The following is a 23,298-nucleotide window of genomic DNA, read 5'->3' on the forward strand; positions in this document are numbered from 1 at the left end:
GAGGTGTGTTTTTAAACATAAATGTATGAATAATATTAAAATATAAGAACATTTTCATCAGTGAAATAAGGATAATACCATAATACATTTTTTATGATAACAGTACTGTTGAGATGAAGGAATTATTCTTATTAGTAGATTGTTAAATTCTTTGGCATTCATTAGTAGAAAAAGTTTAAAGTTAATAATAAATTTGTTTTTGTTTTTTAGCCTGGTGAGCTTAAGGATTGGTTTGTAGGTAGAAGCAATGCCCAGGGAATAGATCTGAACCGAAATTTTCCTGACCTGGATAGGATTGTCTATGTTAATGAAAGAGAAGGTGGGCCAAACAATCACCTGTTGAAAAACCTGAAGAAAATTGTGGATCAGAACACAAAGGTAAACAACATTTATGCATTCATAGATTCCATTACCTATCTCTCAGAGAAATGCTTTTGTAATCATAGAGAACTTCTTACTAGGGATAAAGTCAAATTTTTTTTTTTTTTTGATTGGGGTTGAACCATCTTAAGAACTTCAGAATCTGTGAACCATAGATATTACTAATTCCTAAGTCTGAAGATTTATTTTTGTCTGCTGGCTAGAGAACAATGATAGAGAAGTAATAAATAGGTAACTGAAACAAGATAGACAACTGGGTAAGCAAGACAGAAGCTTCAATTTAATTCTACATTTTTTATTAAACTTGGTGTCAAGAGACCAGGGTGGGTCCAAATTTCACTTCCAGTGCTATTCATCTATCTTTAGATCGTAAATTTAGAGCTAAATAAGACCTCAGAGGCCATCTATTCCAAACCCCTAATTTTACATATAAGGAGACTGAAGGCTACGTGATATCACATAGTTACTGAAGTACCAAGTGAAGGATTTGAGATTTCAAATCTTTAAGACCTCTGTTTTCAGAATCAGTTTTTCCCTGCTATAGTAGAAAGGTATGAAGATGAACAATTTGTTCAAGCTCTCAGAACCACCTGGGTCAAACTGAAGCAAAGATACTGAAGTTGTCCAGGGTTCATGTGAAGAAAGCACTTTGCAAATTTTAAAGTGCTATGTTAATATAAGTTATTCTTGTTAAGGGCTTATTTTGTGTAAGGAATTGTATTAGTTGGTTCTCTGAGGAGATGTCAAAGGGAGAAGAGATATAGGATTGCAAACGTTTTGGAAGAAACTAGGGAATGAGATCAAGAGCAGAATTAGAAGGTTTTTAAAAATTTTTATTTTGTTTTGTTTTTGGAAAGATTGTTCATCTCTTTCCCAGCACCTGGATCAAGGGCGGAGACTATTGGGGATCCAGAAGGACTTGGTTAATCTCACCAAAACTATTAAGGAGTATTTGAAAATGTCCTTTTTTGTTTTTTATTTTTTGACTAAAAAGTTGCCATTGTAACTTATTAACTACTACTATCTCTTTTTGGTTAATGACATTCTGAAATATGAAGTAGCAGAGGTGAAGAAGAACCCTGTAGATTCCTTTAATTTCCTTAATAAAGCAGAGACAAGGCTATCTTTGTAAGGAAGTGGGTGGGAGTAATGTAGAGTGTGATAGTAGGAATCAGTTGAAAGTAAAAGGGATTTCGATATAGCAGCAAGGCTCTAGATTATATTACCTAAATTTATAGTGAGTCCAGTTGACCTGGTTATATAGCATTTTTAAAAAAGTGCTGGTATAATTAAATCACCCTATATCCCTTCCTCATTAAACTCCATTGACTCCCTATTGCCCTCAGGATCCAATATAAAATGTTCTATTTTCATTCAAAGGCTATCTATCACACTCTTTCCTACTCTCCTAGTCTCCTTGCACTTAACCCACTTTAAACTCACTAACGTGACTCTGAACAAGTCACTTCACCCTATTTATCTCACTTTCCCCATCTATAAAATGAGCTTGAGAAGAAAATGGTTAAACTTTTCCAGCATCTTTGCCAGGAAAACTCCAAATGGGATCAAAGAGTTGAACATGACTCAAAAATGGGGGTACATAAGGGAAGAGATACCAAAGAAAGCTTGAGTTAACAAAACTCTATCTCATATATAAAGGAAAAGAGAGATGAGTCAAACCAATTTGCTCTGATAGGTATATGTTATGTGACATTCTTAAAAACAGGAAAGTTAGTTTTATTAGGGAAGAGAATGGATTCATTTGTGGACATGATCAGTTAGAGAATCAGAGTCATCCTTTTAGTTGTGTATCATGCTCTATAATGAGAGAAAGGGTGAGGAGTTCTGGGATATAGATGGTACTGTGTAGTGAAATGGGATAAATGGAAAATAGAGACTACAAAGGGAGGAAGGGATAATCAGCCAGATGTCAGGACAAGAATGAAGGCTTGGGAGAAGGGAGGCAGGGCCAGAGAAATTGAAGCCATCTGAAATAGCTTCAGAAGTGGTGGATAATTGATGAGCTTTGGACATTGGTCAACCTTTGGGAGCTTTCTTTGCTAAATCATTCTTGCTACCCATCTTACAGAAAAATTGTGAAACTGGATGGATTTGTACCATGCCAAAATGATTTTTGCAAATTCTGTTGTCTTCAGTGGAAGAAGCACAAAACAAAATGAAACAGTGTACCTTAGTCGTTGAGATATTTGTCTTATTTTTAATTAAATATTATTCAATTAAATATAAATAATTAACTAAAATGATTGATAATTAAATAAATAAATTTAATTATTTAAATTAATTATTATTTCTAGGCTAAGAAAGATTCGTTTAACTATATTTAATACTTATCAAATATATTTAAATATAATATTTATGATGTATTCATTATATGATAACTTGCATATTATATTTAAATATAACACCAAATATATTATAGATTTAATATAACAATATGTTAACAACAGTATTAATACATATTTTACTCATATTAAATATACATATTTCAATAGACATATAGCAATATAGACAGATAAAGTATATTTATATACATAAATGTGTTTAAAACATATTTTAAAACTAATTTAGTAATCTTTTATTGAGCTTGATTGGCTCCTCTTTAATTTCATTTTAGCAAAGGTAAATTTAAGAGAAGTGCTTCATAAGTTTTTGGACTTAGGATCCCTGTAACTCTTAAAAATTATCATGGACTTTCAAAGAGCTTCTATTTATTTTAAGTACAGCTATCCATACTTAGCATATTAGAAATTCAAATTAAGAATTTCAGTGAAAATAGTTGTGAACTTGTGGTTTCTCTTAAAGGGTCTTGGGGATCCAGGACTTACTTTGAGAACAGCTACTTGAATACAGTATGACATTTAAAACTTACTCTATTCTCTAGAATCAAGGAAGACTAATTTCCCCTCTCCTAGGTATTTCTCAAACATACATCTTTTGATCATTGCTGAGGAGTCAGTGATCATTTCTCATAATATACATCCCCTCCTCATTTTGCCCTTTTCAAACTTCTAGTTTTTATACAATAAAAAAGTTGTTTTATTTTCCCCCTTGAAGATCAGAAAGGTACATGGAAGATATTAATCTAACATTCTTGATATTTTTTCTTTCCCACCTTCAACTTCTTCTCTGGGCAAGCACATACTTGCAATGCTACAGTTCTTTCACCTAAGTATAGCATTTGCATCAGAAGCTCATGGCATGAAGGATCTGAGTATATTTTGGAGAATTTTCTTACTTTTTTTTTGTCTCATATGCTCTCACCCAGGAAACCTGGGAATTTCTATTTTTGATAGTCTGCAGTTTAATGAGATGAATTCCCAATTTGCAAGCAAAGATTTCACAACATTACAGAAGAAGGTTTTAATTAAAAAGGAAGAAAACAAAACAGAGTCCCTTGAATGAATAATTAATAACCCCAAGGAATATTGATAGCTCTCTGAAGTTCCTTATGGTCCTTCACATGAAGATTTCTCTGGTGGTAGCCCTTTACCAGCAGTCATAGTGTCCATCAATTGTCTGCTAGTCAATGTGTGTGTATGTTGGGAGGAGAAAGGGAAAGGGGAATATAATTGTGATTTCCCTACTCTATCAAGTCTCTCCTTAACTTTTTATGACAGCAAGTGTAATATTTTTATAGAAAGTAACTTTACATGCAAAAGTAGGGTCACTTTATGTACAGCATAGGATATCCTCATACCTCCTTGCTTTTGCTTTTTACATCACCTTGAAATCTTTCAAATATGGTTCTTTTGCTTTATCAGCGTTCTCAAAGATTCTGCCAGCAGATCTCAAGTTCACTTAGATTCTTTCAATTAATAAAGCATCTGAATAAAGACAGGGTAGTGAATAGTGGATCTCTTGTCTGAGAACCAGACCAGAAGGCTGGCCACCAAGTGATGAATTTAGTTTGTCATAGCAGTTAGTGAAACCATCTACAGGGTACTGCATCAATTGTGTTTTGTATTAATGTATTCCACTAATGAAATCATGAATCTTTTTAAAGTATTGAGTTAAATCCAGCCAAGATTTATTATTAATTGCCCACTATTTGCCAGATAATTGTTAGGCAGTAGGAATAATAGGACAAATGTGAGTTAGGAGTCTGGTCCTTAAGGAATTTTCATCTTGTCGGGGAAGTAAATATTCCCAGATAAATATATACAAAATATATTTTAAAATATCAAGTAATTTGGTTGGTAGAACTAATTATTGTGTGTGTATGTGTGTGTGTGGGGGGCAGAATTACAAAAGCCATAGATAGGAGTGACTTTTGAGTTGAGCCTTACAGAGAGGTAAGGGTTCTAAGTAGTGAAAATAAGGAGGGAAAGCATTCTAGCTATGGGGATGGCTTTTGCAAAGTCATGGAGAGGGGAGATGATGTTTTGGGGAATTTTATAGCCATTAATAAAGCATTCTCAAATGAGTAGGAATTAAAACCTAACCATAACCCATGTTATTTACTGTTCTTCTGTACATATCCTGTTTCCGAATTACTAAGCTTCTGAAGGAAATATTTTTCTTTTATTCTATGTTATGTTGTTAAACCTCTATTGTATGAAGTTACAACTTCCAATCCCATTTGTCCAGTCTCGTAGGATTAAGGATTAAGGTAAATATTTCTTTAAGTTAGGATCTATAGGGAAAGCTTTATTTTATTTTTTCTGGAAGAGATCCTTAGGTAGCTGGGGATGAATGAGAAAACCTGAATCTTGCTAATTAAAAATCACTATATAAAAATGTCAAATTCTTGCCTCTGGTTTCAATCTTCTGTGCAAAAAAAATATGTGATTCACTGAAGAAGGGTCTCTGTGTGATTACCATGAAAGCTTCTGATGTGGTACGTGTTTTGAAAATTTAGAATAGTCAACTTAAGGTGAACAGAGAAAGCTAATGATTAAAAGAGGAAACCGACATCTGCCACATACTAATTGAACACTACTGAATAATCTTACAGAAAAATTTCTTGTTATGTGAATTTAATGCTTATTTTTCTGCTCATCTTCCATTTACAGGCAAAAAAAAAAAAAAAAAAGGAATGTAAGGATCACTAAGAATTTTGAATCAAAAAGTATGGAGGTGATTTGCCTTAATCTCTGAAATGCCTGAGAGCTGGCCACTCAGCAAAACAGTTCTCAAAAGGAAGGTCAAACTTCTGAAATCCTGTTTCTCATTAAAATGAGAATGATAAAGTTAGGAAAAATAGTGTGTATGGAATATATCTTTTAAGTGAAGTAACCACAGGCATTTACAACCTTATTAATTTTCCTATGATGATGATCCTTTCTCTGTATTTTCCTTTTTGTCACTATCTCCTTATGTGTTGGGGTTTTTTTTTTTGTTGTTGTTGTTTGTTTCTTCTGTGTTATGTGAAGTTAGAAGAATTGGTCTAATGCTTCTTGAATATGTAATATATTATCATTGGCTTTTTCACAGCTTGCTCCAGAAACTAAGGCTGTCATTCACTGGATTATGGATATCCCCTTCGTGCTTTCAGCCAACCTTCATGGAGGAGACCTGGTTGCAAATTACCCATATGATGAGACTAGAAGTGGTAGGTATTCCTTTGACTTTTTTTCATTAGGCTTATTGATCGAAAGACTGTCTATAGGTTCCCAGGATTATTGGGAATAATTTCTTTTTGCTTAAAACCTTAGTTAAATCACTCATAATTCTCCCACAAGTTCTAATATTGTACTTATTATTCATAATTGTTCTCAAATTGTTTCATGTTTCTTAATTTTAAATAGTTTGTCACTGACAAAGCTTAATTTTTGTATTCTTTTTGTATTCCCTCTTGAACATGGCTGGATCCATAAGAAACTTTGCCCATTTGATTTTTGACAAATCACTTAGCCTTTCTAAACATCATTTTAGCTAAAAAGTAAAAGAATGGTTAATTAGGTGATCTCTAAAATCCCTTCTTCCTTGAAAACTATAATCCTTTATATCAAAACTTATTTTGTTTGTTTCACAGTACATACATTTCTTCTACTTTTTGGAAATACTAAAGGAGGAAATACTAAAGTAGTTCTGTGGAATGTTATGTTTCAAGATGGAAACAGTGATTCAGTTCAATGAAAATTTAATTATGCTCATTTTATACAAAACATTGTACTTTTGTTGGAGTTAAAAAGTTTGATATAGACACAGACTCTACCTTCAATGAATCTATAGTCTAATAGTGCAGGGGAAGAGACATATATACAAATAACTTTGATACCAGGAATAAGAGCAAAGGATAGAGCCAGATTAAGTGTTATAAGAAATTTTAGTAGGAAAGGAAAAGAAAGAAGATCGAGGATGCAGTTTTATTCTAGGTTTAGGGATAGTCTGGGGTACCAGACTACAGATATGTGTATATATAGAATCCCCACATACACATATACATTTGTATATATTTAAGGATCTTCTGAAATCTTTCCTTGAACCTCATGTCTGAATCCCAGGTTAAAAAATCCCTAGTATAACCTCTCTCTCTATTTCTTTCTCTCTCTCCATGTGTGTGTGTGTTTGTGTGTATAGGAGTCCATTTACAGATTTCAGGGAATCCTTTGTTGGTGTGAACTTAAATGGAAAAAAATGACAACTTTTGTTTTATCTTTTGAGTTTTTTATAATTCTATGCATCTTTTTTCCTTCTTAAAACATTCTTTTGAGGAGTCCAGTAGGCTTCATCAGATTGCCTAGTGCATTGTTACACTCAAGTGATCATTTATTTAAAAATGGTCAAAGAATTGCATTTAAAGATTTTTTAGCTAAATAGAATGTTTCAGAAGTCTGATTTTTTTAAAAAAGAAATGCTCTGGGAAGAAAATGAATAAAATCATTACTTTTTGTTCATCATCCAGTACACATTACTTCCTTGGGAAATTGATTGCTTATATATAAATAAAGAAGAAGAGAAAAATGAGTTTTCATATTGTAGGGGCAATTCAATTATCTATTCTGTGTATTGTCTGATATGATTAGGATACTTTTCTTGTTATCCATCTGTGTCTTGAGCCATGAACAGCAAATGCATAATAGGGAGTGGGTCAGTTTTAGGTGTAAATGGGAGGAAACCTTTTTGTTTGTGGGGTTTTTTTCTCATTTCATTCTTGCACCAAATTCAAATGGTGCCCATGTTTGCTTCCCTCCTCCTTTTTAGTAAGGATAGTTGAATGTTCTATTGTAGTCACGACTTGGCAGGCCTTCAGGCATAGCTGCTAAACGCAATAAGTCAAATTCTTGCTTTCATGAGACATGTTAGGATTCTGCACCTCAAGGAATAGAACTCTTACAAATTTACTATTTTTTCTATGTGTTCATTTTAAGGGAAGCTTATATAAATCTTGGGATCAGGAGAAACTGAGATATAAAGAGAGAGATTAAACCAAAATGGCAAAATAAAGATTCCTAGGAAGTCCTAGAAGGCACTGATAGAATGATCCATTGGTAGAATGGTTAAATTCCAGAAATAACCGAGGATTCAGGTCAACTTTAATGATATAACCAGAAATGATTCTGAAACTAGAGGTTTGATCCTAGCTATACTGTATCAAATACCCTTCTGGAAATGGAAACAGTTTTGCAGGCAACATAGACTTTTTCCAAATTGAGCTTTTTCAGATTAATTTTTTATGTCCTTAAAGACATTCCTTGGTATGTATTGTTTGTTAAGGACCTTTGTAGAGAGAACTAGTTACAAATAAAAAAAAGTGACCTTTGTAGAAAATGCCTGAGCCCAGCTGGATATGATGGCTTCTGCCTATAAATTCATCTATTGGGAAGGCTGAGGATGATGGATATCTTGAGTTCAGGAGTTCTGAGCAATAGAAAAAGGCTATGCCATTGGTTGTCTGAATTTGGGATTAGAGGTCACCCAGGTTTTCTAAAGAAAGTAACTTGCCCTAGTTAGAAGATGAGGAATCAGAAAGAATGGATCTAGGTCAGAAAGAGCAGATTAAAAACTTCTGGGCTAATCAGCTGTAGAACCAAGTCTGTGATCAGAATTACCTCTATTCTGTAAGAGATAGATAAAGCATTTTTTGTTTAATATACAGGGGTCCTCAAACTTTTTAAATAGGGTGGCCAGTTCACTGTCCCTCAGACTGTTGGAGGGCCGGACTATAGTAAAAACAAAAACTTTGTTTTGGGCCTTTAAATAAAGAAACTTCATAGCCCTGGGTGAGGTGGATAATCGTCCTCAGCTGCCTCATCTGGCCCGCAGTTTGAGGACCCCTGGAATACTTTAAGGTTCATATCTTGGTATTGTGCCTTAGAAGGAAAGAAGTCTCTTTACTTACTATTCTTAGTAACAATAAACTTTTCAAAGGCAGTTTTGTGTCTGGTTCTATATTTTTCTATCTGTATTGGAAGAGTGAAAGTAAACTTGATCCCTATTTGGAGTAAGTCCTTCTATGACTTACCAGCTTTGTGATCCTAGGCAAACCAGTTTAATTCTTTGTGCCTTGGATTTCCTTATCTTTGAAATGGGGTCAATAATATACCACTTATCTCCGCATGTGTGGGAGGAAAGTGCTTTGTAAAGAACTTTAAGACAGAAGTGTCAAAATTGGAGAGGTAGCAGCAAAATTCCCAAGTGTACAAACCAGATGAAAACATAATTAAGAAAAATTTACAAAAATAATAAAATCAATTTACTTAATAATTTATGAATATAAAATACAAAAATTTATGCCTATAACAAAATAAATATTACATGTTTAATAAAATAAATAAAATATAATAAAACACTGATAATGTCAGTTTGTAGTTATTTTAGTCAACATGAAGCTTTCAGGGATCTGTTTCTATTCGAGTTTGATTCTGACTGTTTTACAGCACGAGAGAAATGGGTATTATTTTACTTTTCCTAACCTGCATGGACTTGTTTTCCAGGTAGCGCTCATGAATACAGCCCTTGTCCTGATGATGCTACTTTCCAGAGCTTGGCTAGGGGATATTCTTCTTTTAACCCAGCCATGTCTGATCCTAACCGCCCACCCTGTCGGAAGAATGATGATGACAGCAGCTTTGTAGATGGAACAACCAATGGTGGTGCTTGGTATAGTGTCCCAGGGGGTAAGTTTGTACTTATCATTCCATAATGAACTGTTGAGAATCAGTAAGGGATAACTGAGTTCTGGGATTCAGGGCAAGAAAGAACTGAATTCAAATCCTGTCTCTAACATTAAATAGAATAAGCACATCACTTAAGATCTTTGAATCTCAGGTAATTCCCTAACATTTGTTAACTAAAATTTAGATGAGATACATCTGAGTGAAAATTAGTTGTCTGAAATGTTTTAAACTAAACAAGTCTTAAATTCTTTAAAATCACTGAAGAATAAACAATCTATAGACTAGTAGTTCTCAACAATATTGTTCTTAGGACCATTTATGCTCTTAAAAGTTAATAAGGGTTCCAGTCTTTTGGTATTTATTATGTAGTAAATTTAAAAAATCTTAAGCATTATTATGAAAATAGTTTTGACTTCATGGATCTTTTGAAAATATCTTGGAGACCACCTCCTCCCTGAACTTCTTGGACCACAATTTAAGAATCACTGGTTTAGATATTGAATATATATCAATTTTTTGAACAAAACCCAAAGATCCAAGTGAGTGAATGAATCCAGGTATGTTTTGCTCTAGTATTGGAGTTGACCCTTTAAATATGTACAATTTTGAAGATCTAGATATGTACACTGGAGAAAGATCAAACAATGTTATAAATGCAACTATCCCTTTTAATACAGGATAGACTCTCTCAATAATTCTAATTTTGGTGAATGCCAAGCATTCTCTTATTAGATTGAAGAAGTTTTGATTGCGCTTTCATTTTATCTGTAAGGTATGATTTTGTATTATCACATATACAAATCCATGAAGTGTTGATAGTAGAATTATATTGGGTCCTTCTGAACTTGTGTAATAACTTATGTCCCCCCTCCCATTCTCTGTCCCCTTGGGTACCAGTGTTTCTTATGGAAATCCAAAGCACAGAGGCTGAAAGCAAGAGAGAGAGCATTTACTTTCTTTTCTTTTCTTTTCTTTTTTTTTTTATATAGCTTTTTATTTACAAGTTATATGCAGGGGTAATTTTACAGCATTGACAATTGCCAAATCTTTTGTTCCAATTTTTCCCCTCCTTCCCCCCCATCCCCTCCCCCGATGGCAGGTTGACCAATACATGTTAAGTATGTTAAAGTATAAATTAAACACAATATAAGCATACATGTCCTAACAGTTATTTGGGAGCATTTACTTTCAAGGAGAGTGTGTGTATGTCTCCCTTCATCCCTATCTGGAACTTTTTGAAGCTCCTTTTCTGAAAGTGGAATAGGATCCACCAGCTGGTGGTCAGTAGAATTCCTCTCATTTTCTAAGATATCACCTTTCTAAAACTCACTTGGATCCCAAAACACAATCCTTGAAGGCCCTTGCAGCTTTCTCATGGGCTTGTTAAATGATTTGAATTATATCTTAAGGAAATTTACTTTTGGAATTTTCTGAGAGAGTTGCCTTGGCCATAGAATTCATCACCACGTGATGAGTAATGGTGGTGAACTTCTGTGTACTTACTGAAGGTGTTTCTTAGGAAATTTATTTGGTCTCTTGTCAGGGTCATGCTCAAAACCTTCCCAGCATGGTAGAACCTGCCAGAGTTTATGTTCCTCTAACATTGCCGCTGAAAGCCCAGGTTTATGCTCATATCACACAGTGAGGCATAATTGCATTAGGGGCAGGCATGAATGGGTGGCAGTTTGCATTATGAAGGGAACATAAATTGCAGAACCATTTGAGTAGCAGCTGAGTACTGAATATTTACTTCTTCCTAATAATGCCTCTTGTTTATTTTCATTTTAAATCCTTCCAGTTTGCTAAATCAGAATTAGCATTAATTGTTCCTTAGATATCAGGAATCCAGTGCTTAAGTTATTCCTTTCAATTTGATAAATAAACTCTTAGCCAAGCTGTAGCAATAGTTATATAGCACACAAAGGCTGCTCCCTGTTTTCTGATTTTGGCATTGGTTAATAGATATTATAGTCACTGAAGTATGATCATTCATGCTTAAGGTTTGACTCTTTGTTGCTTATTCATTTGTTTATTTCATTTAATGCTACAGAAATTCCTAAATTATACTAATTTTTGTACTTTGATAATAAAACATTTAGGAGACAGAATATTGTTGATGATATATTATCTATTTGTTTATAGAAATTAACATGTAAGTATATACATTAAATAAGATTCGTTCATGTGCTAATTGGGCATTGGTATATCTACTTCCTAACATTTCCAAAGCATTGAGTTTCTTGTTTAATTATATTCCTACCTATTTGAGTTTTAGGGACATTTCTTTCTTTCTTTCTTTCTTTTTTTTTACACATTTCTTTAAAGTGGAAGGTAAGTTGTACTTTTAATTTTACAATATTGAAAACTGTTTCTTTGCATTTAAAAATAATTGCTCAGACTTTGATAGTAATACTTAATGTTATTATGGTGCTTCATGGTTTGCAAATTTCCTTCACATACATCACTAAAATATATATGCTCAAACATATTCATAGACATTGAGAGGCAGCATAGAATAGTAGGAGAGGAAGCTGGCTTTAAAATCACGAAGACCTGGATTCAAATCCTACTTCAGAAACATACTGACTGAATGACTCTGGGAAAATCACTCAGGTGAAAGAGAGAAAAAGAGAGAGAGACAGAGCGAGACACAGAGAGATAGAGAGACAGAGAGAAAAAAAGAGTGAGAGAGAGACACAGAGACACAGAGAGAGACAAAGACAGAAAGAGACAGACACTCAGAGAGAGAGAGAATAGGAGAAAAGAGGAGAAGAGAGAAGAGGAGAGGAGAAGAAAAGAGAAGAGAAGAGAAAAGAAGAAGAGAGAAGAAGAAAGAAGGGAGGGAGAAAGCCAGAGACACACAAAAAGATAGAGACAAAAAGAAACAGAGACAGAGAGAGACAGAAAGAGACTTGTATTGGTAGAGGTAATTTCCTTATACTGGAGTTCCCAAATAAATTAAAGCTCTAGTCTACATCTTCACAACAATATTTTGAGTTGATGGAGGTCGATGGAGATTAAATAATTTTTTCATGGTCATATAAACTATTATATAGTTTAAAAATGCAAGTCTTCTGACTTGTAGTTACTTGTTCTTTACCTTAGAATGTTTTTTATTGCCATTTGATGACTTGGGAAAATGCTGAATCTAGTGAACTATTCTCGATTCTATTTATTCTTGACCTTTTGGTTATCCATTCCTTTTTCATGGCACTGCTCTCTTCTGCTTCTCTTTCCACTTACCTGCCTACCACATTTCAGTTTCCTTTGCTGGTTCATCTTCCTTCTCCTGTCTTCTAAATGTAATTATCACCAGAAATTCAACCCTTGACCCTTCTTCTATATTCCCATCTAATAGAAGCCCATACTTCTATTAAGCTAATACTTTCCCAAGCCAATGAATTCTAAATCTATATACTCAGCTCTAGTGTCTCCTCATTACTTTGATTCCACATTCTACCTAGAGGTCTTAGTCTACCTCAGACTCAGCATGTCCAAAACTGATTTCAATATCTTTACCCTTAAACCCTGTACTTTTCCCCAGTTTCTCCATTTGTCTTAAATTTTTCTCATAATCTCAAAACTTCAATTATCTTTAACTTTTTCCTGGCTCTCATTTTTTTATACACTCAGCTGTCAAAATTCGCGCTTGTAGACCCTTTTTATCTCTTTACAGATCTCCCTACCCTCTTTTTAAAAATTTTATTTTGTTTTTATTGTATGTACTAAAACAAGCATTTCCATAACGTAGAATAATGAAAAAAGATGATTGTACATGAAAGTAGAAATCCACTATGCACAATCAGCCATTTTTTTCAAATAAGAACAAAATTATGATGTAAATTTTTTTTTTCTTCTCCCCTTCTCCCATCCCACTCTAGAGATGGCTACTGTTAGGCACAAATAAGCACATTTGTATATGTGTGTGTATATACACACATGTATATATGTAAAAAATTTCTATTTATCAGTTCTTTTTCTGGAAGTAGATGATGTCTTTATATGTACTTTATAGTTAATATGATTATTTGTAATAGACAAAAATAACTTATTCCCTCAAATTTGTTCTTAAAACAATATTGCTATTATTGCATGCAGTGTTCTCTTGGTTCTGCTCATTATTTCATTCAGGTCTTTTCATGTTTTCCTAAAATCACTGAGCTCATCATTTCTTGTAACACAGGTAGTGTTTCATCACAATCATATACCACAACTCATTTAGTCTCCAATTGATGAGCATCTTTGCAAATTCTAGTTTTTTTTTTTTTTGCCACCACAAAGAAGACTATTACAAACATTCTAGAACATGTAGGTTCTTTCCCTTTTTCCTAATTATCTTTGGAAATACACCACACCAACTAGTGGTATTATTTAATCAAAGGCTATAGGTAGCTTAATAACTTTTTGGGTGGAATTCCCGAGTGCTCTCCAAAACAGATCATTTCACAATTTCACCAACAATGAGTTAGTGTCCCAATTTTTGCATGCACTCTCCAACATTTGTCACTTTCATCTTCAATCATTTTAGCCAATCAGATAGGTGTAAAATGATATCTCAAGGTGGTTTTAATCTGTGGTACTATGAATAATGATTTAGAACTTTTTTATTTATCTATAAATTGTTTTGACTTCTTCATTGAAAAACTGCCTATTCATATCTTTCATATCTATAATCAATTGAAGGATGAATTATATTTTTATATATTTAACAAAGTTCTTTATATATAGTTTTTGATATTAGACTTTTATATGATAAACTATTTATAAAATTTTCCCCCTAATTTTTTTCTTTCCTCCTAATCTTGAGTATATTAGTTTTATTTGTATAAAAATTTCAAAAATTAATGTAATCAAAATTATTCATTTTAAACCAAATTTTTCTCTCTACCTCTTGTTTATTCATAAATTGTTCATCTGTGTTTGTCTGATAAGTAATATGTTCCATGTTCTTCTAATTTTCTCGTAAAATCTCTCTTTATATCTAGATTATGTATCCATTTTGAACTTATTGTAGCAAATGGTGTGGTCTATGCTTAGTTTCTGTCATATTGTTCTACAGTTTTCCTAACAATTTTTACCAAATAATGAATCCTTATCCCCAAATCTTGTCTTTATACTTGTTAAATACAGGATTAATATATTTATTTACTGCTGTAAATTATATGCTTATTCCATTCTATTCATCTACCTTTTAATTTCTTAGCCAAAATTCTCCTTGCCTTCTAATATATTTTCTTTCTAATCCATCTAAATCTACACCTTTTGGGTGTATTTGATTAACTAGTACATTTACCAGCCTAAAAATCTATAGTAGCTCCTTATTATCTCTAACAGAAATCACAAACTCTTTAATTGGCATTTATGACCCCTCACAACATTATTCTAATTTACCTTTCTAGTCTTGTTTTATTAGACTTTCATATATTTTACATTTCAATCAAACTGGGCTATTAGGGATTCTGAATCTTCATTGCTGTAACTTGCTTTTTTGCATTCAAGTCATCCCCTATGCCTAGGATACATTCTTCATTTCTTATCAGAATCTTTCTCTTCCTTCAGGTCTTGTCTCTGGGGCTTCTGCCTCTTTTGAAAGCCTTTTGTGATCTTTCCACTGGAAGTGATCTCCTCTTTCTGACATTTTTTGCATAATAGGCATGTAATAACTGTTAGTTGAATTGGAAACACTTTCCTCTTCTTTTTTATCTCATCAGTATTTTATGCAGTTGTTATTATAAAAATATACTCACCACAATTAATTTATTGGTTATCATAGGAAAATTCAATATTGAATTCTTAATTTAAGAGATTATATCTGTATTACATCCTTATCACCCAGATTTACTGGATGGCAGATCAACAGATAACACCTTTCCCTTCTTACTAATTCATTCTTTTGCAATACTATAAGCAATTCACTCTGATAATGGGTAAGTGAAAACATGAGGATAATTGCATTGTTCAAAGAATGTTTTATAATATCACCAAATTTTTTTCCCCCTACAACCTTTTTGAATTTATAGATGATTCCAAATACAAATCTCAGAACAGAGCAGGATTGGTTCCTCAGAATAGAGTGGAAACATTTTTTTAAAAATAAAATTTATTTTTTATTGTGAATCTAATCTTCAACAAACACAAGTATTTCAAAATGCAATTTATAAAAGATTGGCTTATCTAATACATTGCAAAATTTTATGTACAATTTCTTTAAAAAAAACCCAAAACAACAAACCTTTATATGCCCATAAATAACTATTTTAACATGGCAGCAAGAAATTGCTTTATTTATTTGTGCTCCATTCAGAATTTTTTTGGTGTATTTAAAATATATTTTTGTATATTTTCATCATTAATCTATTTTAACCTCTGAGTAGAAGCCCTCTATTACAGCAAATATGTATAGTTCTGCAAAAGGTATTGATATATTAGCTATGTCTGAGAAAGATTATCATCCTTCCTTAATTTTTCCTTCCTTCCTTCATTTTTTTTTTTTTTTTTTTGTCTTCAAATCATAGCTACTTAGTTCTCATGCTCAGGTTCTCTCAGTTACAGAAAAACTTTTTTTCTCTTGGTTTTGTCTTTTTTGCTTTGACGTATTTCCAGTTTCAATTTTTGTGCAGTTCAAAGCAGAGATGGGCTCAGAAGTGAGGGAGAACATCAGCTTTGTCCCAGAATAAGAGGTCAAACAAGGACTGCCAGCAAGAACTTGAAGGGAAAGCTGATTATGTTCCAGCACTCTTGAAATTTATAATAAGCAAAAAGAGAATAGGGATAATACTTCAAATAAATATGTAGTGGAAAAAATATAAATATAAGCTCAAGACTTTAAAAAGAGATTTAATGGGAAAAATTTACATCAGAGAAAAGTTCAGGGATTCAGATGAAAAAGAAATGATATCTGAGCCCAAGTTAAAAGGACCATTTTTCTTTGAAGAACGTAGCCAATGTTACCTAGCAAATAGAATAACTAAAAAACTTAGTATCATTGACATTCAGAAATAAGTCAGGATGTAATCAGAAGTCAAGCAAAGTCAATGAGAACATTTTAAGTGTTTTCCATGTGCCAGGCACTGTGCCATACAGCTACAAAATAGTCAAAGATATATACTTATTTCCTTTATAATGGACACCAGAAGGGAAATTTCTATAGCATTTTTACTTTTGCCAAAGTAGGATTATCACAACAGTGATTTAGAGAGAGGCAACATCTGTGGTGGCTAAATGATGTTCCTTCTCAGTATTTCAGTGTATCCCTCATCAGCCAATAAATCTCAGTTAAGATAATTATATCCTTACTGCTTTGGTATCACTATTAATACCTTCAAAGTAAATATCCAGATTTCTCCTGCCCTTCTTGTCTTAGCTTTGTTGGGTTTCAGCAATTTTCCTCTTATAGCCCCTTGATCTTGTACAAATTTCTTTCAAGTCAGTAGATGGAATGGGGCTGCTGGCATTTCCTTAGTCCAATGCCTAATACAAAGTAGGTGCTTAATAAATGTCTATAAATTGTCTGGTTGGTGACAGAGGGTCTGAATTCCCAATCCTCATATTGTTTCACCAAAACAATCCTTACCTAAAGAATTACTCTGTTTCTTGTCTCTTTGTAGTAATGAACTTTTAAAGTTGGGAAATGTAGATACTCAGTTTTGCCATTTTTCTTATACTTTTTATCTACATTTTTTATTGCTATCATTTGTGGGTTGAGTTTGCACATACTCAGCTACTTTTTTTAACCCATCTGGAAATAATTGAACTTCACCTGATCTCTATTTTTATTTCTAAAAGAAATATGGCAAACTTTTCAGGTCCTTGGTATAAATCCGTAGATGTCCTTTAGGAATATTATTAGGAAAGAGACCAGGTCTTATGTGGTCTCATATTTGATTGTAATCATATATGTTTTAATTTCAAATAAGGACTTTGTAATTTTTATGAAATTATCAAGTTCTGGGAAATTTTTATCTGCAAAGAAGAACACTACATTAGATTGATAATATCACATACAAAAAAGCGTACGATTATTTCTTCCAGTAATGAAAATAACAATTTACTCATGTTTGCCAGTCCTGAACAATTCCTATCCGTGGTTCACTTCCCATTACATAGGAGTCTACTAAAATGGGCTAAAGGCTGTCATTAGCTTTTGCTAATGATTTTGCTTGATATTGCTTGATATTGTGAAGTTGCCAAAATAGGAGCTAAGTTGTCTTCCAGTTATTTCTTGATCTCCCCTTATATATATATATATATTTTTTTTTTGATCATATGTTTCTGTAAAGACTCTTTTATACCAGAAGTATCAAACATAGCCACAATCCAGTTGCACATACCATTCTCCTCAATGGGGCCCAAGCAGATTAAAATGTAACTCGGAAATAAAATGAAATTGGGAAATATTTAACAAAACAAATAACAATTAAATGAAACAAATAATATTAATATGTTGTTTTCTAAGGGGCCTTTTACAGAGGGCCCAGTTTCTTTTTGAGTTTGACACCATTGCTTTACATCACTTCTGCTGGTAAAGTTTTGCCCCCTTCCCACATCCATCATTTGTGTATCTCCATTGTCCTCTGTGGGGGGGGGGGGGGTGAGGGCGGGTCTCCAACTTTAAATCATTGGAGACATTAGTGTTGTATGACTTAAAGCCACACACTATTCCTTGAAGACTATTGATATTAAAAGGAACATGGACCTTTCTTCCAGGGAGAAGCTCCTGCTTTATTAAGAACTGAGTGAAGACATTCATCTTAATGAAAAATTCCCAAGTTGAAGAAAATTGAGGTTCCTCATAATCCCCTCCCCCAAATCAGTAAATTAGACTCAATTTGAAATTATTCTGCTTACAACAAAATCTTTTAGCTACATAGGTATCTGTTATTATTGTATTGAGGTACGAGATAACTGGGTGGCTGAGAAGGTCCCAACTTCTGCTAGGAAATCCATTCCAGTGGAAATATGAAGTTTTAATGAAGTTCCAGATTCTCTTCTATGTTTCCCTTAATCCTTCTTGAAGCACATGGTATAGTGGAAAAAGCCCTGAACTTGGAATCCTGATACTTAGCTTCAGGTTCAGCCACTTAGTTTTGTTACTATGGGCAAAGTCATTTCACATCTCCTGGTCATCTATAAAGTGAAGACAATAATTGTATTATTAGAGATGTGTCATACAGGTGCAGTAGGCCTGGATATGGGGTCAGAACTGGAGCTTATGTTTTAAAATATTAACAAACATGTTTTCTCTCTCTTTCCCACCTCTTAGTACTCCTTACCTCCTGATAGAAAGGTGATGGATTAAATTTGTGAAGACACACATTTTTAGATGTGACCAATGTGAGAATTTGCTTGGCTTAACTATGCATATTTGTCTTTTTTTCCCTCCAGTGGGGGGGAAATACTATTTATACTACCCATCTTACAGAATTGTTCTAAAAAAAATCCTTTACAAATTATAAAATACTATCAAATGGACTATTATGAAATGTAAAATATTTTTCCTGTTTTAATAATAGTTGTTTATTTTTCAAAATGCATGCAAAGATAGCTTTCAACATTCACCCTTGCATATCTTTGTGTTCATATTTTTCTTCCTTTCTCCCTCCCCTAGATACAAGTAATCCAATATTGGGTAAATTTGTGCAATTCTTCTAAACATATTTCTACATTTATCATGTTGCACAAGAGAAATTAGATAAAAACAAACACAAATATGCAAACAATAACAAAAAAAGGTGAAAATAGTATGTGGTGATTCATATTCAGTATCCCCATACTCCTCTTTTTGGATGTAGATGGCTTTTTCTATCATATGTCTATTGGAACTGACCTGAACCACCTCATTGTTGAAAACAGCCATGTCCACCAGAACTGATCATCACATAATATTGTTGTTACTGTGTACAATGTTCTCCTGATTCTGCTCATTTCACTTAGGATCAGTTTATATAACTCTCCGGGCTTCTTTGAAATCATGCTGCTGATCATTTCTTACAGAACAATAATATTCCATAACATTTGTATACCATAACTTATTTAGCCATTTCCCACCTGATAGGTATCCACTCAGTTTCTAGTTCCTTGTCACCACAAAAAGGGCTACTATAAAGATTTTTGCACATGTGAGTCTCTTTTCTTTTTTTATGATCTCTTTGAGATACAATTCCAGTAGAGACATTGCTAGATTAAAGAGTATGCATAATTTTGGAATGTAAAATATTATTAAATGGACTATTATATAGTTTTCATAATTTGTATATTTTTTGGGGGGGCAGCTTAGTGGCACACTGAATATAGTTTTGGCCCTGAAGTCAGGAGGACCTGAATTTTATTCAAATTCAGTCTCAAAACCTTACTAGTGACATGATCTTGGACAAGTCCCTTGACTCTGTGTCAATTTCCTCATCTTTAATATGAGCAAATGGCAAACTATTCTAGCATTTTTTGCCAATAAAACCCCCAAAAGAGACATCAAGAGTTAGATATGAATGAAAAATGATTAAGCAACAACAAAAACAGCTATTACAATTAGGAAAACACTTTAATATTTTATATCAATAACATTCTTCTTAGCAAAAAATTGGCAATTCCTAGCCATTTATTTCATGGCAGCAGGCCATGGCACGTTGCCTGTCCAATGACTCAGGTACTTCTGACATTGAAGTGCTACCATTCTACTTTATATATTCCAGTATATATTATCTAATAACTGATCTTCTGGGGTCAAAAGAATCTTGGAGATTGTGAGGAGTCTCTAAGAAATTTCTTCAGGATATTCAAAATATATCGTAATGTCTCTTCCTTTCAGTGGATAAATCCCAGGGCTTAGAATCAGGAAGGAGATTCATCTTTCTGAGCTCAAATCTAGTCTTAAACACTTAATGACTATGTGACTTAGGGCAAATTCTTTGCCTTGGTTTCCTGTTTTGTAAAATGAACAGTACTTTTGCCAAGAAAATCCCAAATGGTTTATAAAGAATTGAACATAACTGAAATGACTGAACAACAATAAAACAGTCAGGTCCTAGATGATTATGGACCAAAAAATACTTCATTTTAAAATGACTAACATTCTTTTATGAAAGAGACTCAGCCTGAGGAAGGAATTGACCTATGCAATTTAGCCTCTCTGTAATTGCTTCTAGGAGCCTCCCTAGACTTCCTTGCAAGTCTTCCGCCTCCCTTGCCATTGAATATAGCAGAATCCTTTCTGTACCATTTTAGGCCTCAAATTGCAGTTTTTCTCTCTGGTGTTTTGGCAGGCATGCAGGACTTCAATTACCTCAGCAGCAACTGTTTTGAGATCACAGTGGAACTCAGCTGCGACAAATTTCCCCCAGAGGAGACTTTGAAGAGCTATTGGGAGGATAACAAAAACTCATTGATCAATTACCTCGAGCAGGTAAAATTAGCTAGTGAATCAAGAGATCTGGTACCTTTAGAAGTGATGGATGCTGATCCTCTAGTCCTGAGAAAGCACTGTATTTTATTGTCCTAGGCCTTGTATTATTTAAAAAACATTTTTTTTACTGTTTACCTTGTTTATTTCATAATTGTGCACCAAGATAGGAAAACACTTTTTTGGGGGATGATAAGTTTAATTTATACCTCCCTATTATGTGTCTTCTGAAATATAGAATGACTTTACTGTTTGAGTTGTTGAAAGAGATTAGTAAAATTTGTTCAAGTAAAATCTCCTTTATCAGAAATTACTCCAGAAAAAAATTCTCTTAAATGATCAACCTTAGTCATGTCTACCCCATATGCTGCCACAAAGGCATAGGGCCTGTTCCCTACAAGAGACTTCCTTTAGTCTTTAAAATTTTGGGTCTCAGCAGGTAGCTCTTAGAATTCTATTACTTGATTGCTTCCCTCTCCCAGATGCACCTGGAAGCAGTATCCTGCCCACTACTCTTAGTACCGGAGTGTGGGATAAATCCAAGAATCCGAAAGCTTCTGACCCTGCTTATCCTAAAGCCTTGCTCATCCTCCTGTTCCAAGGCATGCATGGCAGCCTGCAGCAAAAGTTATAGTTCAGTATAATAATGTAATCTCCTCGAAGACAGAACCTTTTTCATCTTCAGAACCTAGTACATATCTAACACATATACTTAATGAATTGCATTGAATAAAAGCATTTCCACGCCCAGTCCTTACTAACCATTACTTTACTAATTTGAATATATCAAATACCATTAGTTCTCTCCATTTAGCAGGCATCCATTTAGCATTTCAGAGATGCTGTCCTTTGGGTCAGATATTTTCTCTATATTTGAATGTCTATAACAATATTTATCAGATGATTTTAAATGTATTTCAAAATGTCCTGTACCTGGGGAGATACTGTGCTTATAGATATATGCCCACATATATATGTTGTTCTACAGCATCCACTTGGAATTCTTTGGTTTAATTGGTGAGGGCAATTCTTTTACCATATATAAAACAAATAAGCATGGGGATTCTAAGTGAAATCCTTTCCTGTCACTGTGGCTGGCAGTGTTATTATTTGCTGCAGCTGGCAGCACCTTCACAGAACCATAAGTTTCCATGTAGGGGATTGAGGGATAAGTTAAAAAAAAAGAGGACCTGAAGCATTTGGATTTGAAAAAATTGAATAGAAATCCATTTCGCTCAGAAAAGACTTACAGGTTCACATGGCCTCATTTTTTCTTACTGCAAACACTGCTTAAACATCCTTTAGATTGTAAACTTCTTGACAACTTTTGTCACTGTATCCCTATATCTAATCATAATTCTTACATTTAATAAATATTTGTTGAATAAGTTGTTGGATGAATGACACTAAGCCTATTTTTTTTAGAGCGCTTGGTTCTTCAGGAAAGGGGATATGTATCCTCAAAGTATTTAGCAGATTTTTAATGCATTTGCAAAGTATTGCTTTTTTTTTTTTGAGGATAATTCTTAAATCAACTGACAGCTCTTTATAATTTTATATGAAACTACATACACATTCCTTTCAGATCCTGCCTTGAATAGTTTTGGGCTGGTTTGCCCATTGGATTATAGTTTGGTGCTCAGCTATCAATAGCTAGGAAACACATGATACCCCCAAACAAATAAAAAAAATTTCTGATGTACTTCCCTCCCTAATTTCTTCAAAATCACAGTAATCATAATTACTCAGCATGATACTATCAAAAAAAATACTCAACTTAAAATCAGAAGGTTTCTTTCTTGACTCTGAATCTTATCACTCATATGATAATAATAAAATAATAATAATGATAAATAACTGGCATTTGTGTAGTTCTTAACTGAACCTCTGCAGCAAAGTGCTTTGCAGATATTATTTCATTTGATCTTGGGATCAACTCTGGGAAATAGGTGATATTATTTTTCCAGTTACAATTGAGAAAACTGAGGCAAATAGAGTTAAGTGACTTGCTTAAGATCACAGGTACCTGAGGCTATTTAAAGCCAGGTATTTCTAACTCTAGCACCATTTGTCCTCTTTAAAGTCATAGGAGTTAGATTAGATGACTCCTCAGCTACTTTCAGCTCTTATTGTGTATTATCCTAGAGCAGTGGTTCTCAAACTTTTGTTCTCAGTATCTTCATGTTGTTAACAAACTATCAAGGATTTGTTCAGAGTTTTTGTTCACATGGGTTATATTTATAACTATTTACTATATTAGAAATAAAAAATAAATTTGAATTTGTAGACCCTCTGAAAGGGTTTCAGAGACCCCAATAATTCTTAGGACAACACTTTGAGGACCGCTGTCCTCGAGTGACACAATGGATAGAGTGCTGGATTTGGTTGGAGTCAGGAAGTCCAGCGTTTACATCTGACTTCAGATATTAGCTGACACTA

The 23,298-nt window shown here is 33.5% G+C and overlaps 1 protein-coding gene across 1 annotated transcript in view; it reads left to right on the forward strand.

The window, feature by feature from the left end:
- Positions 1-23,298, forward strand: part of CPE (carboxypeptidase E) — a 121,012-nt gene that overhangs the window by 93,028 nt on the left and 4,686 nt on the right. The window contains exons 3-6 of the mRNA XM_031943121.1: positions 211-378; positions 5,836-5,953; positions 9,282-9,464; positions 20,723-20,862. Of these exons, the coding sequence (XP_031798981.1) occupies positions 211-378; positions 5,836-5,953; positions 9,282-9,464; positions 20,723-20,862 (609 nt within the window). The remainder of the gene's footprint in view (positions 1-210; positions 379-5,835; positions 5,954-9,281; positions 9,465-20,722; positions 20,863-23,298) is intronic.

This window comes from Sarcophilus harrisii, chromosome 6 (genome assembly GCF_902635505.1).
Source record: "Sarcophilus harrisii chromosome 6, mSarHar1.11, whole genome shotgun sequence".
NCBI lineage: Eukaryota > Metazoa > Chordata > Mammalia > Dasyuromorphia > Dasyuridae > Sarcophilus > Sarcophilus harrisii.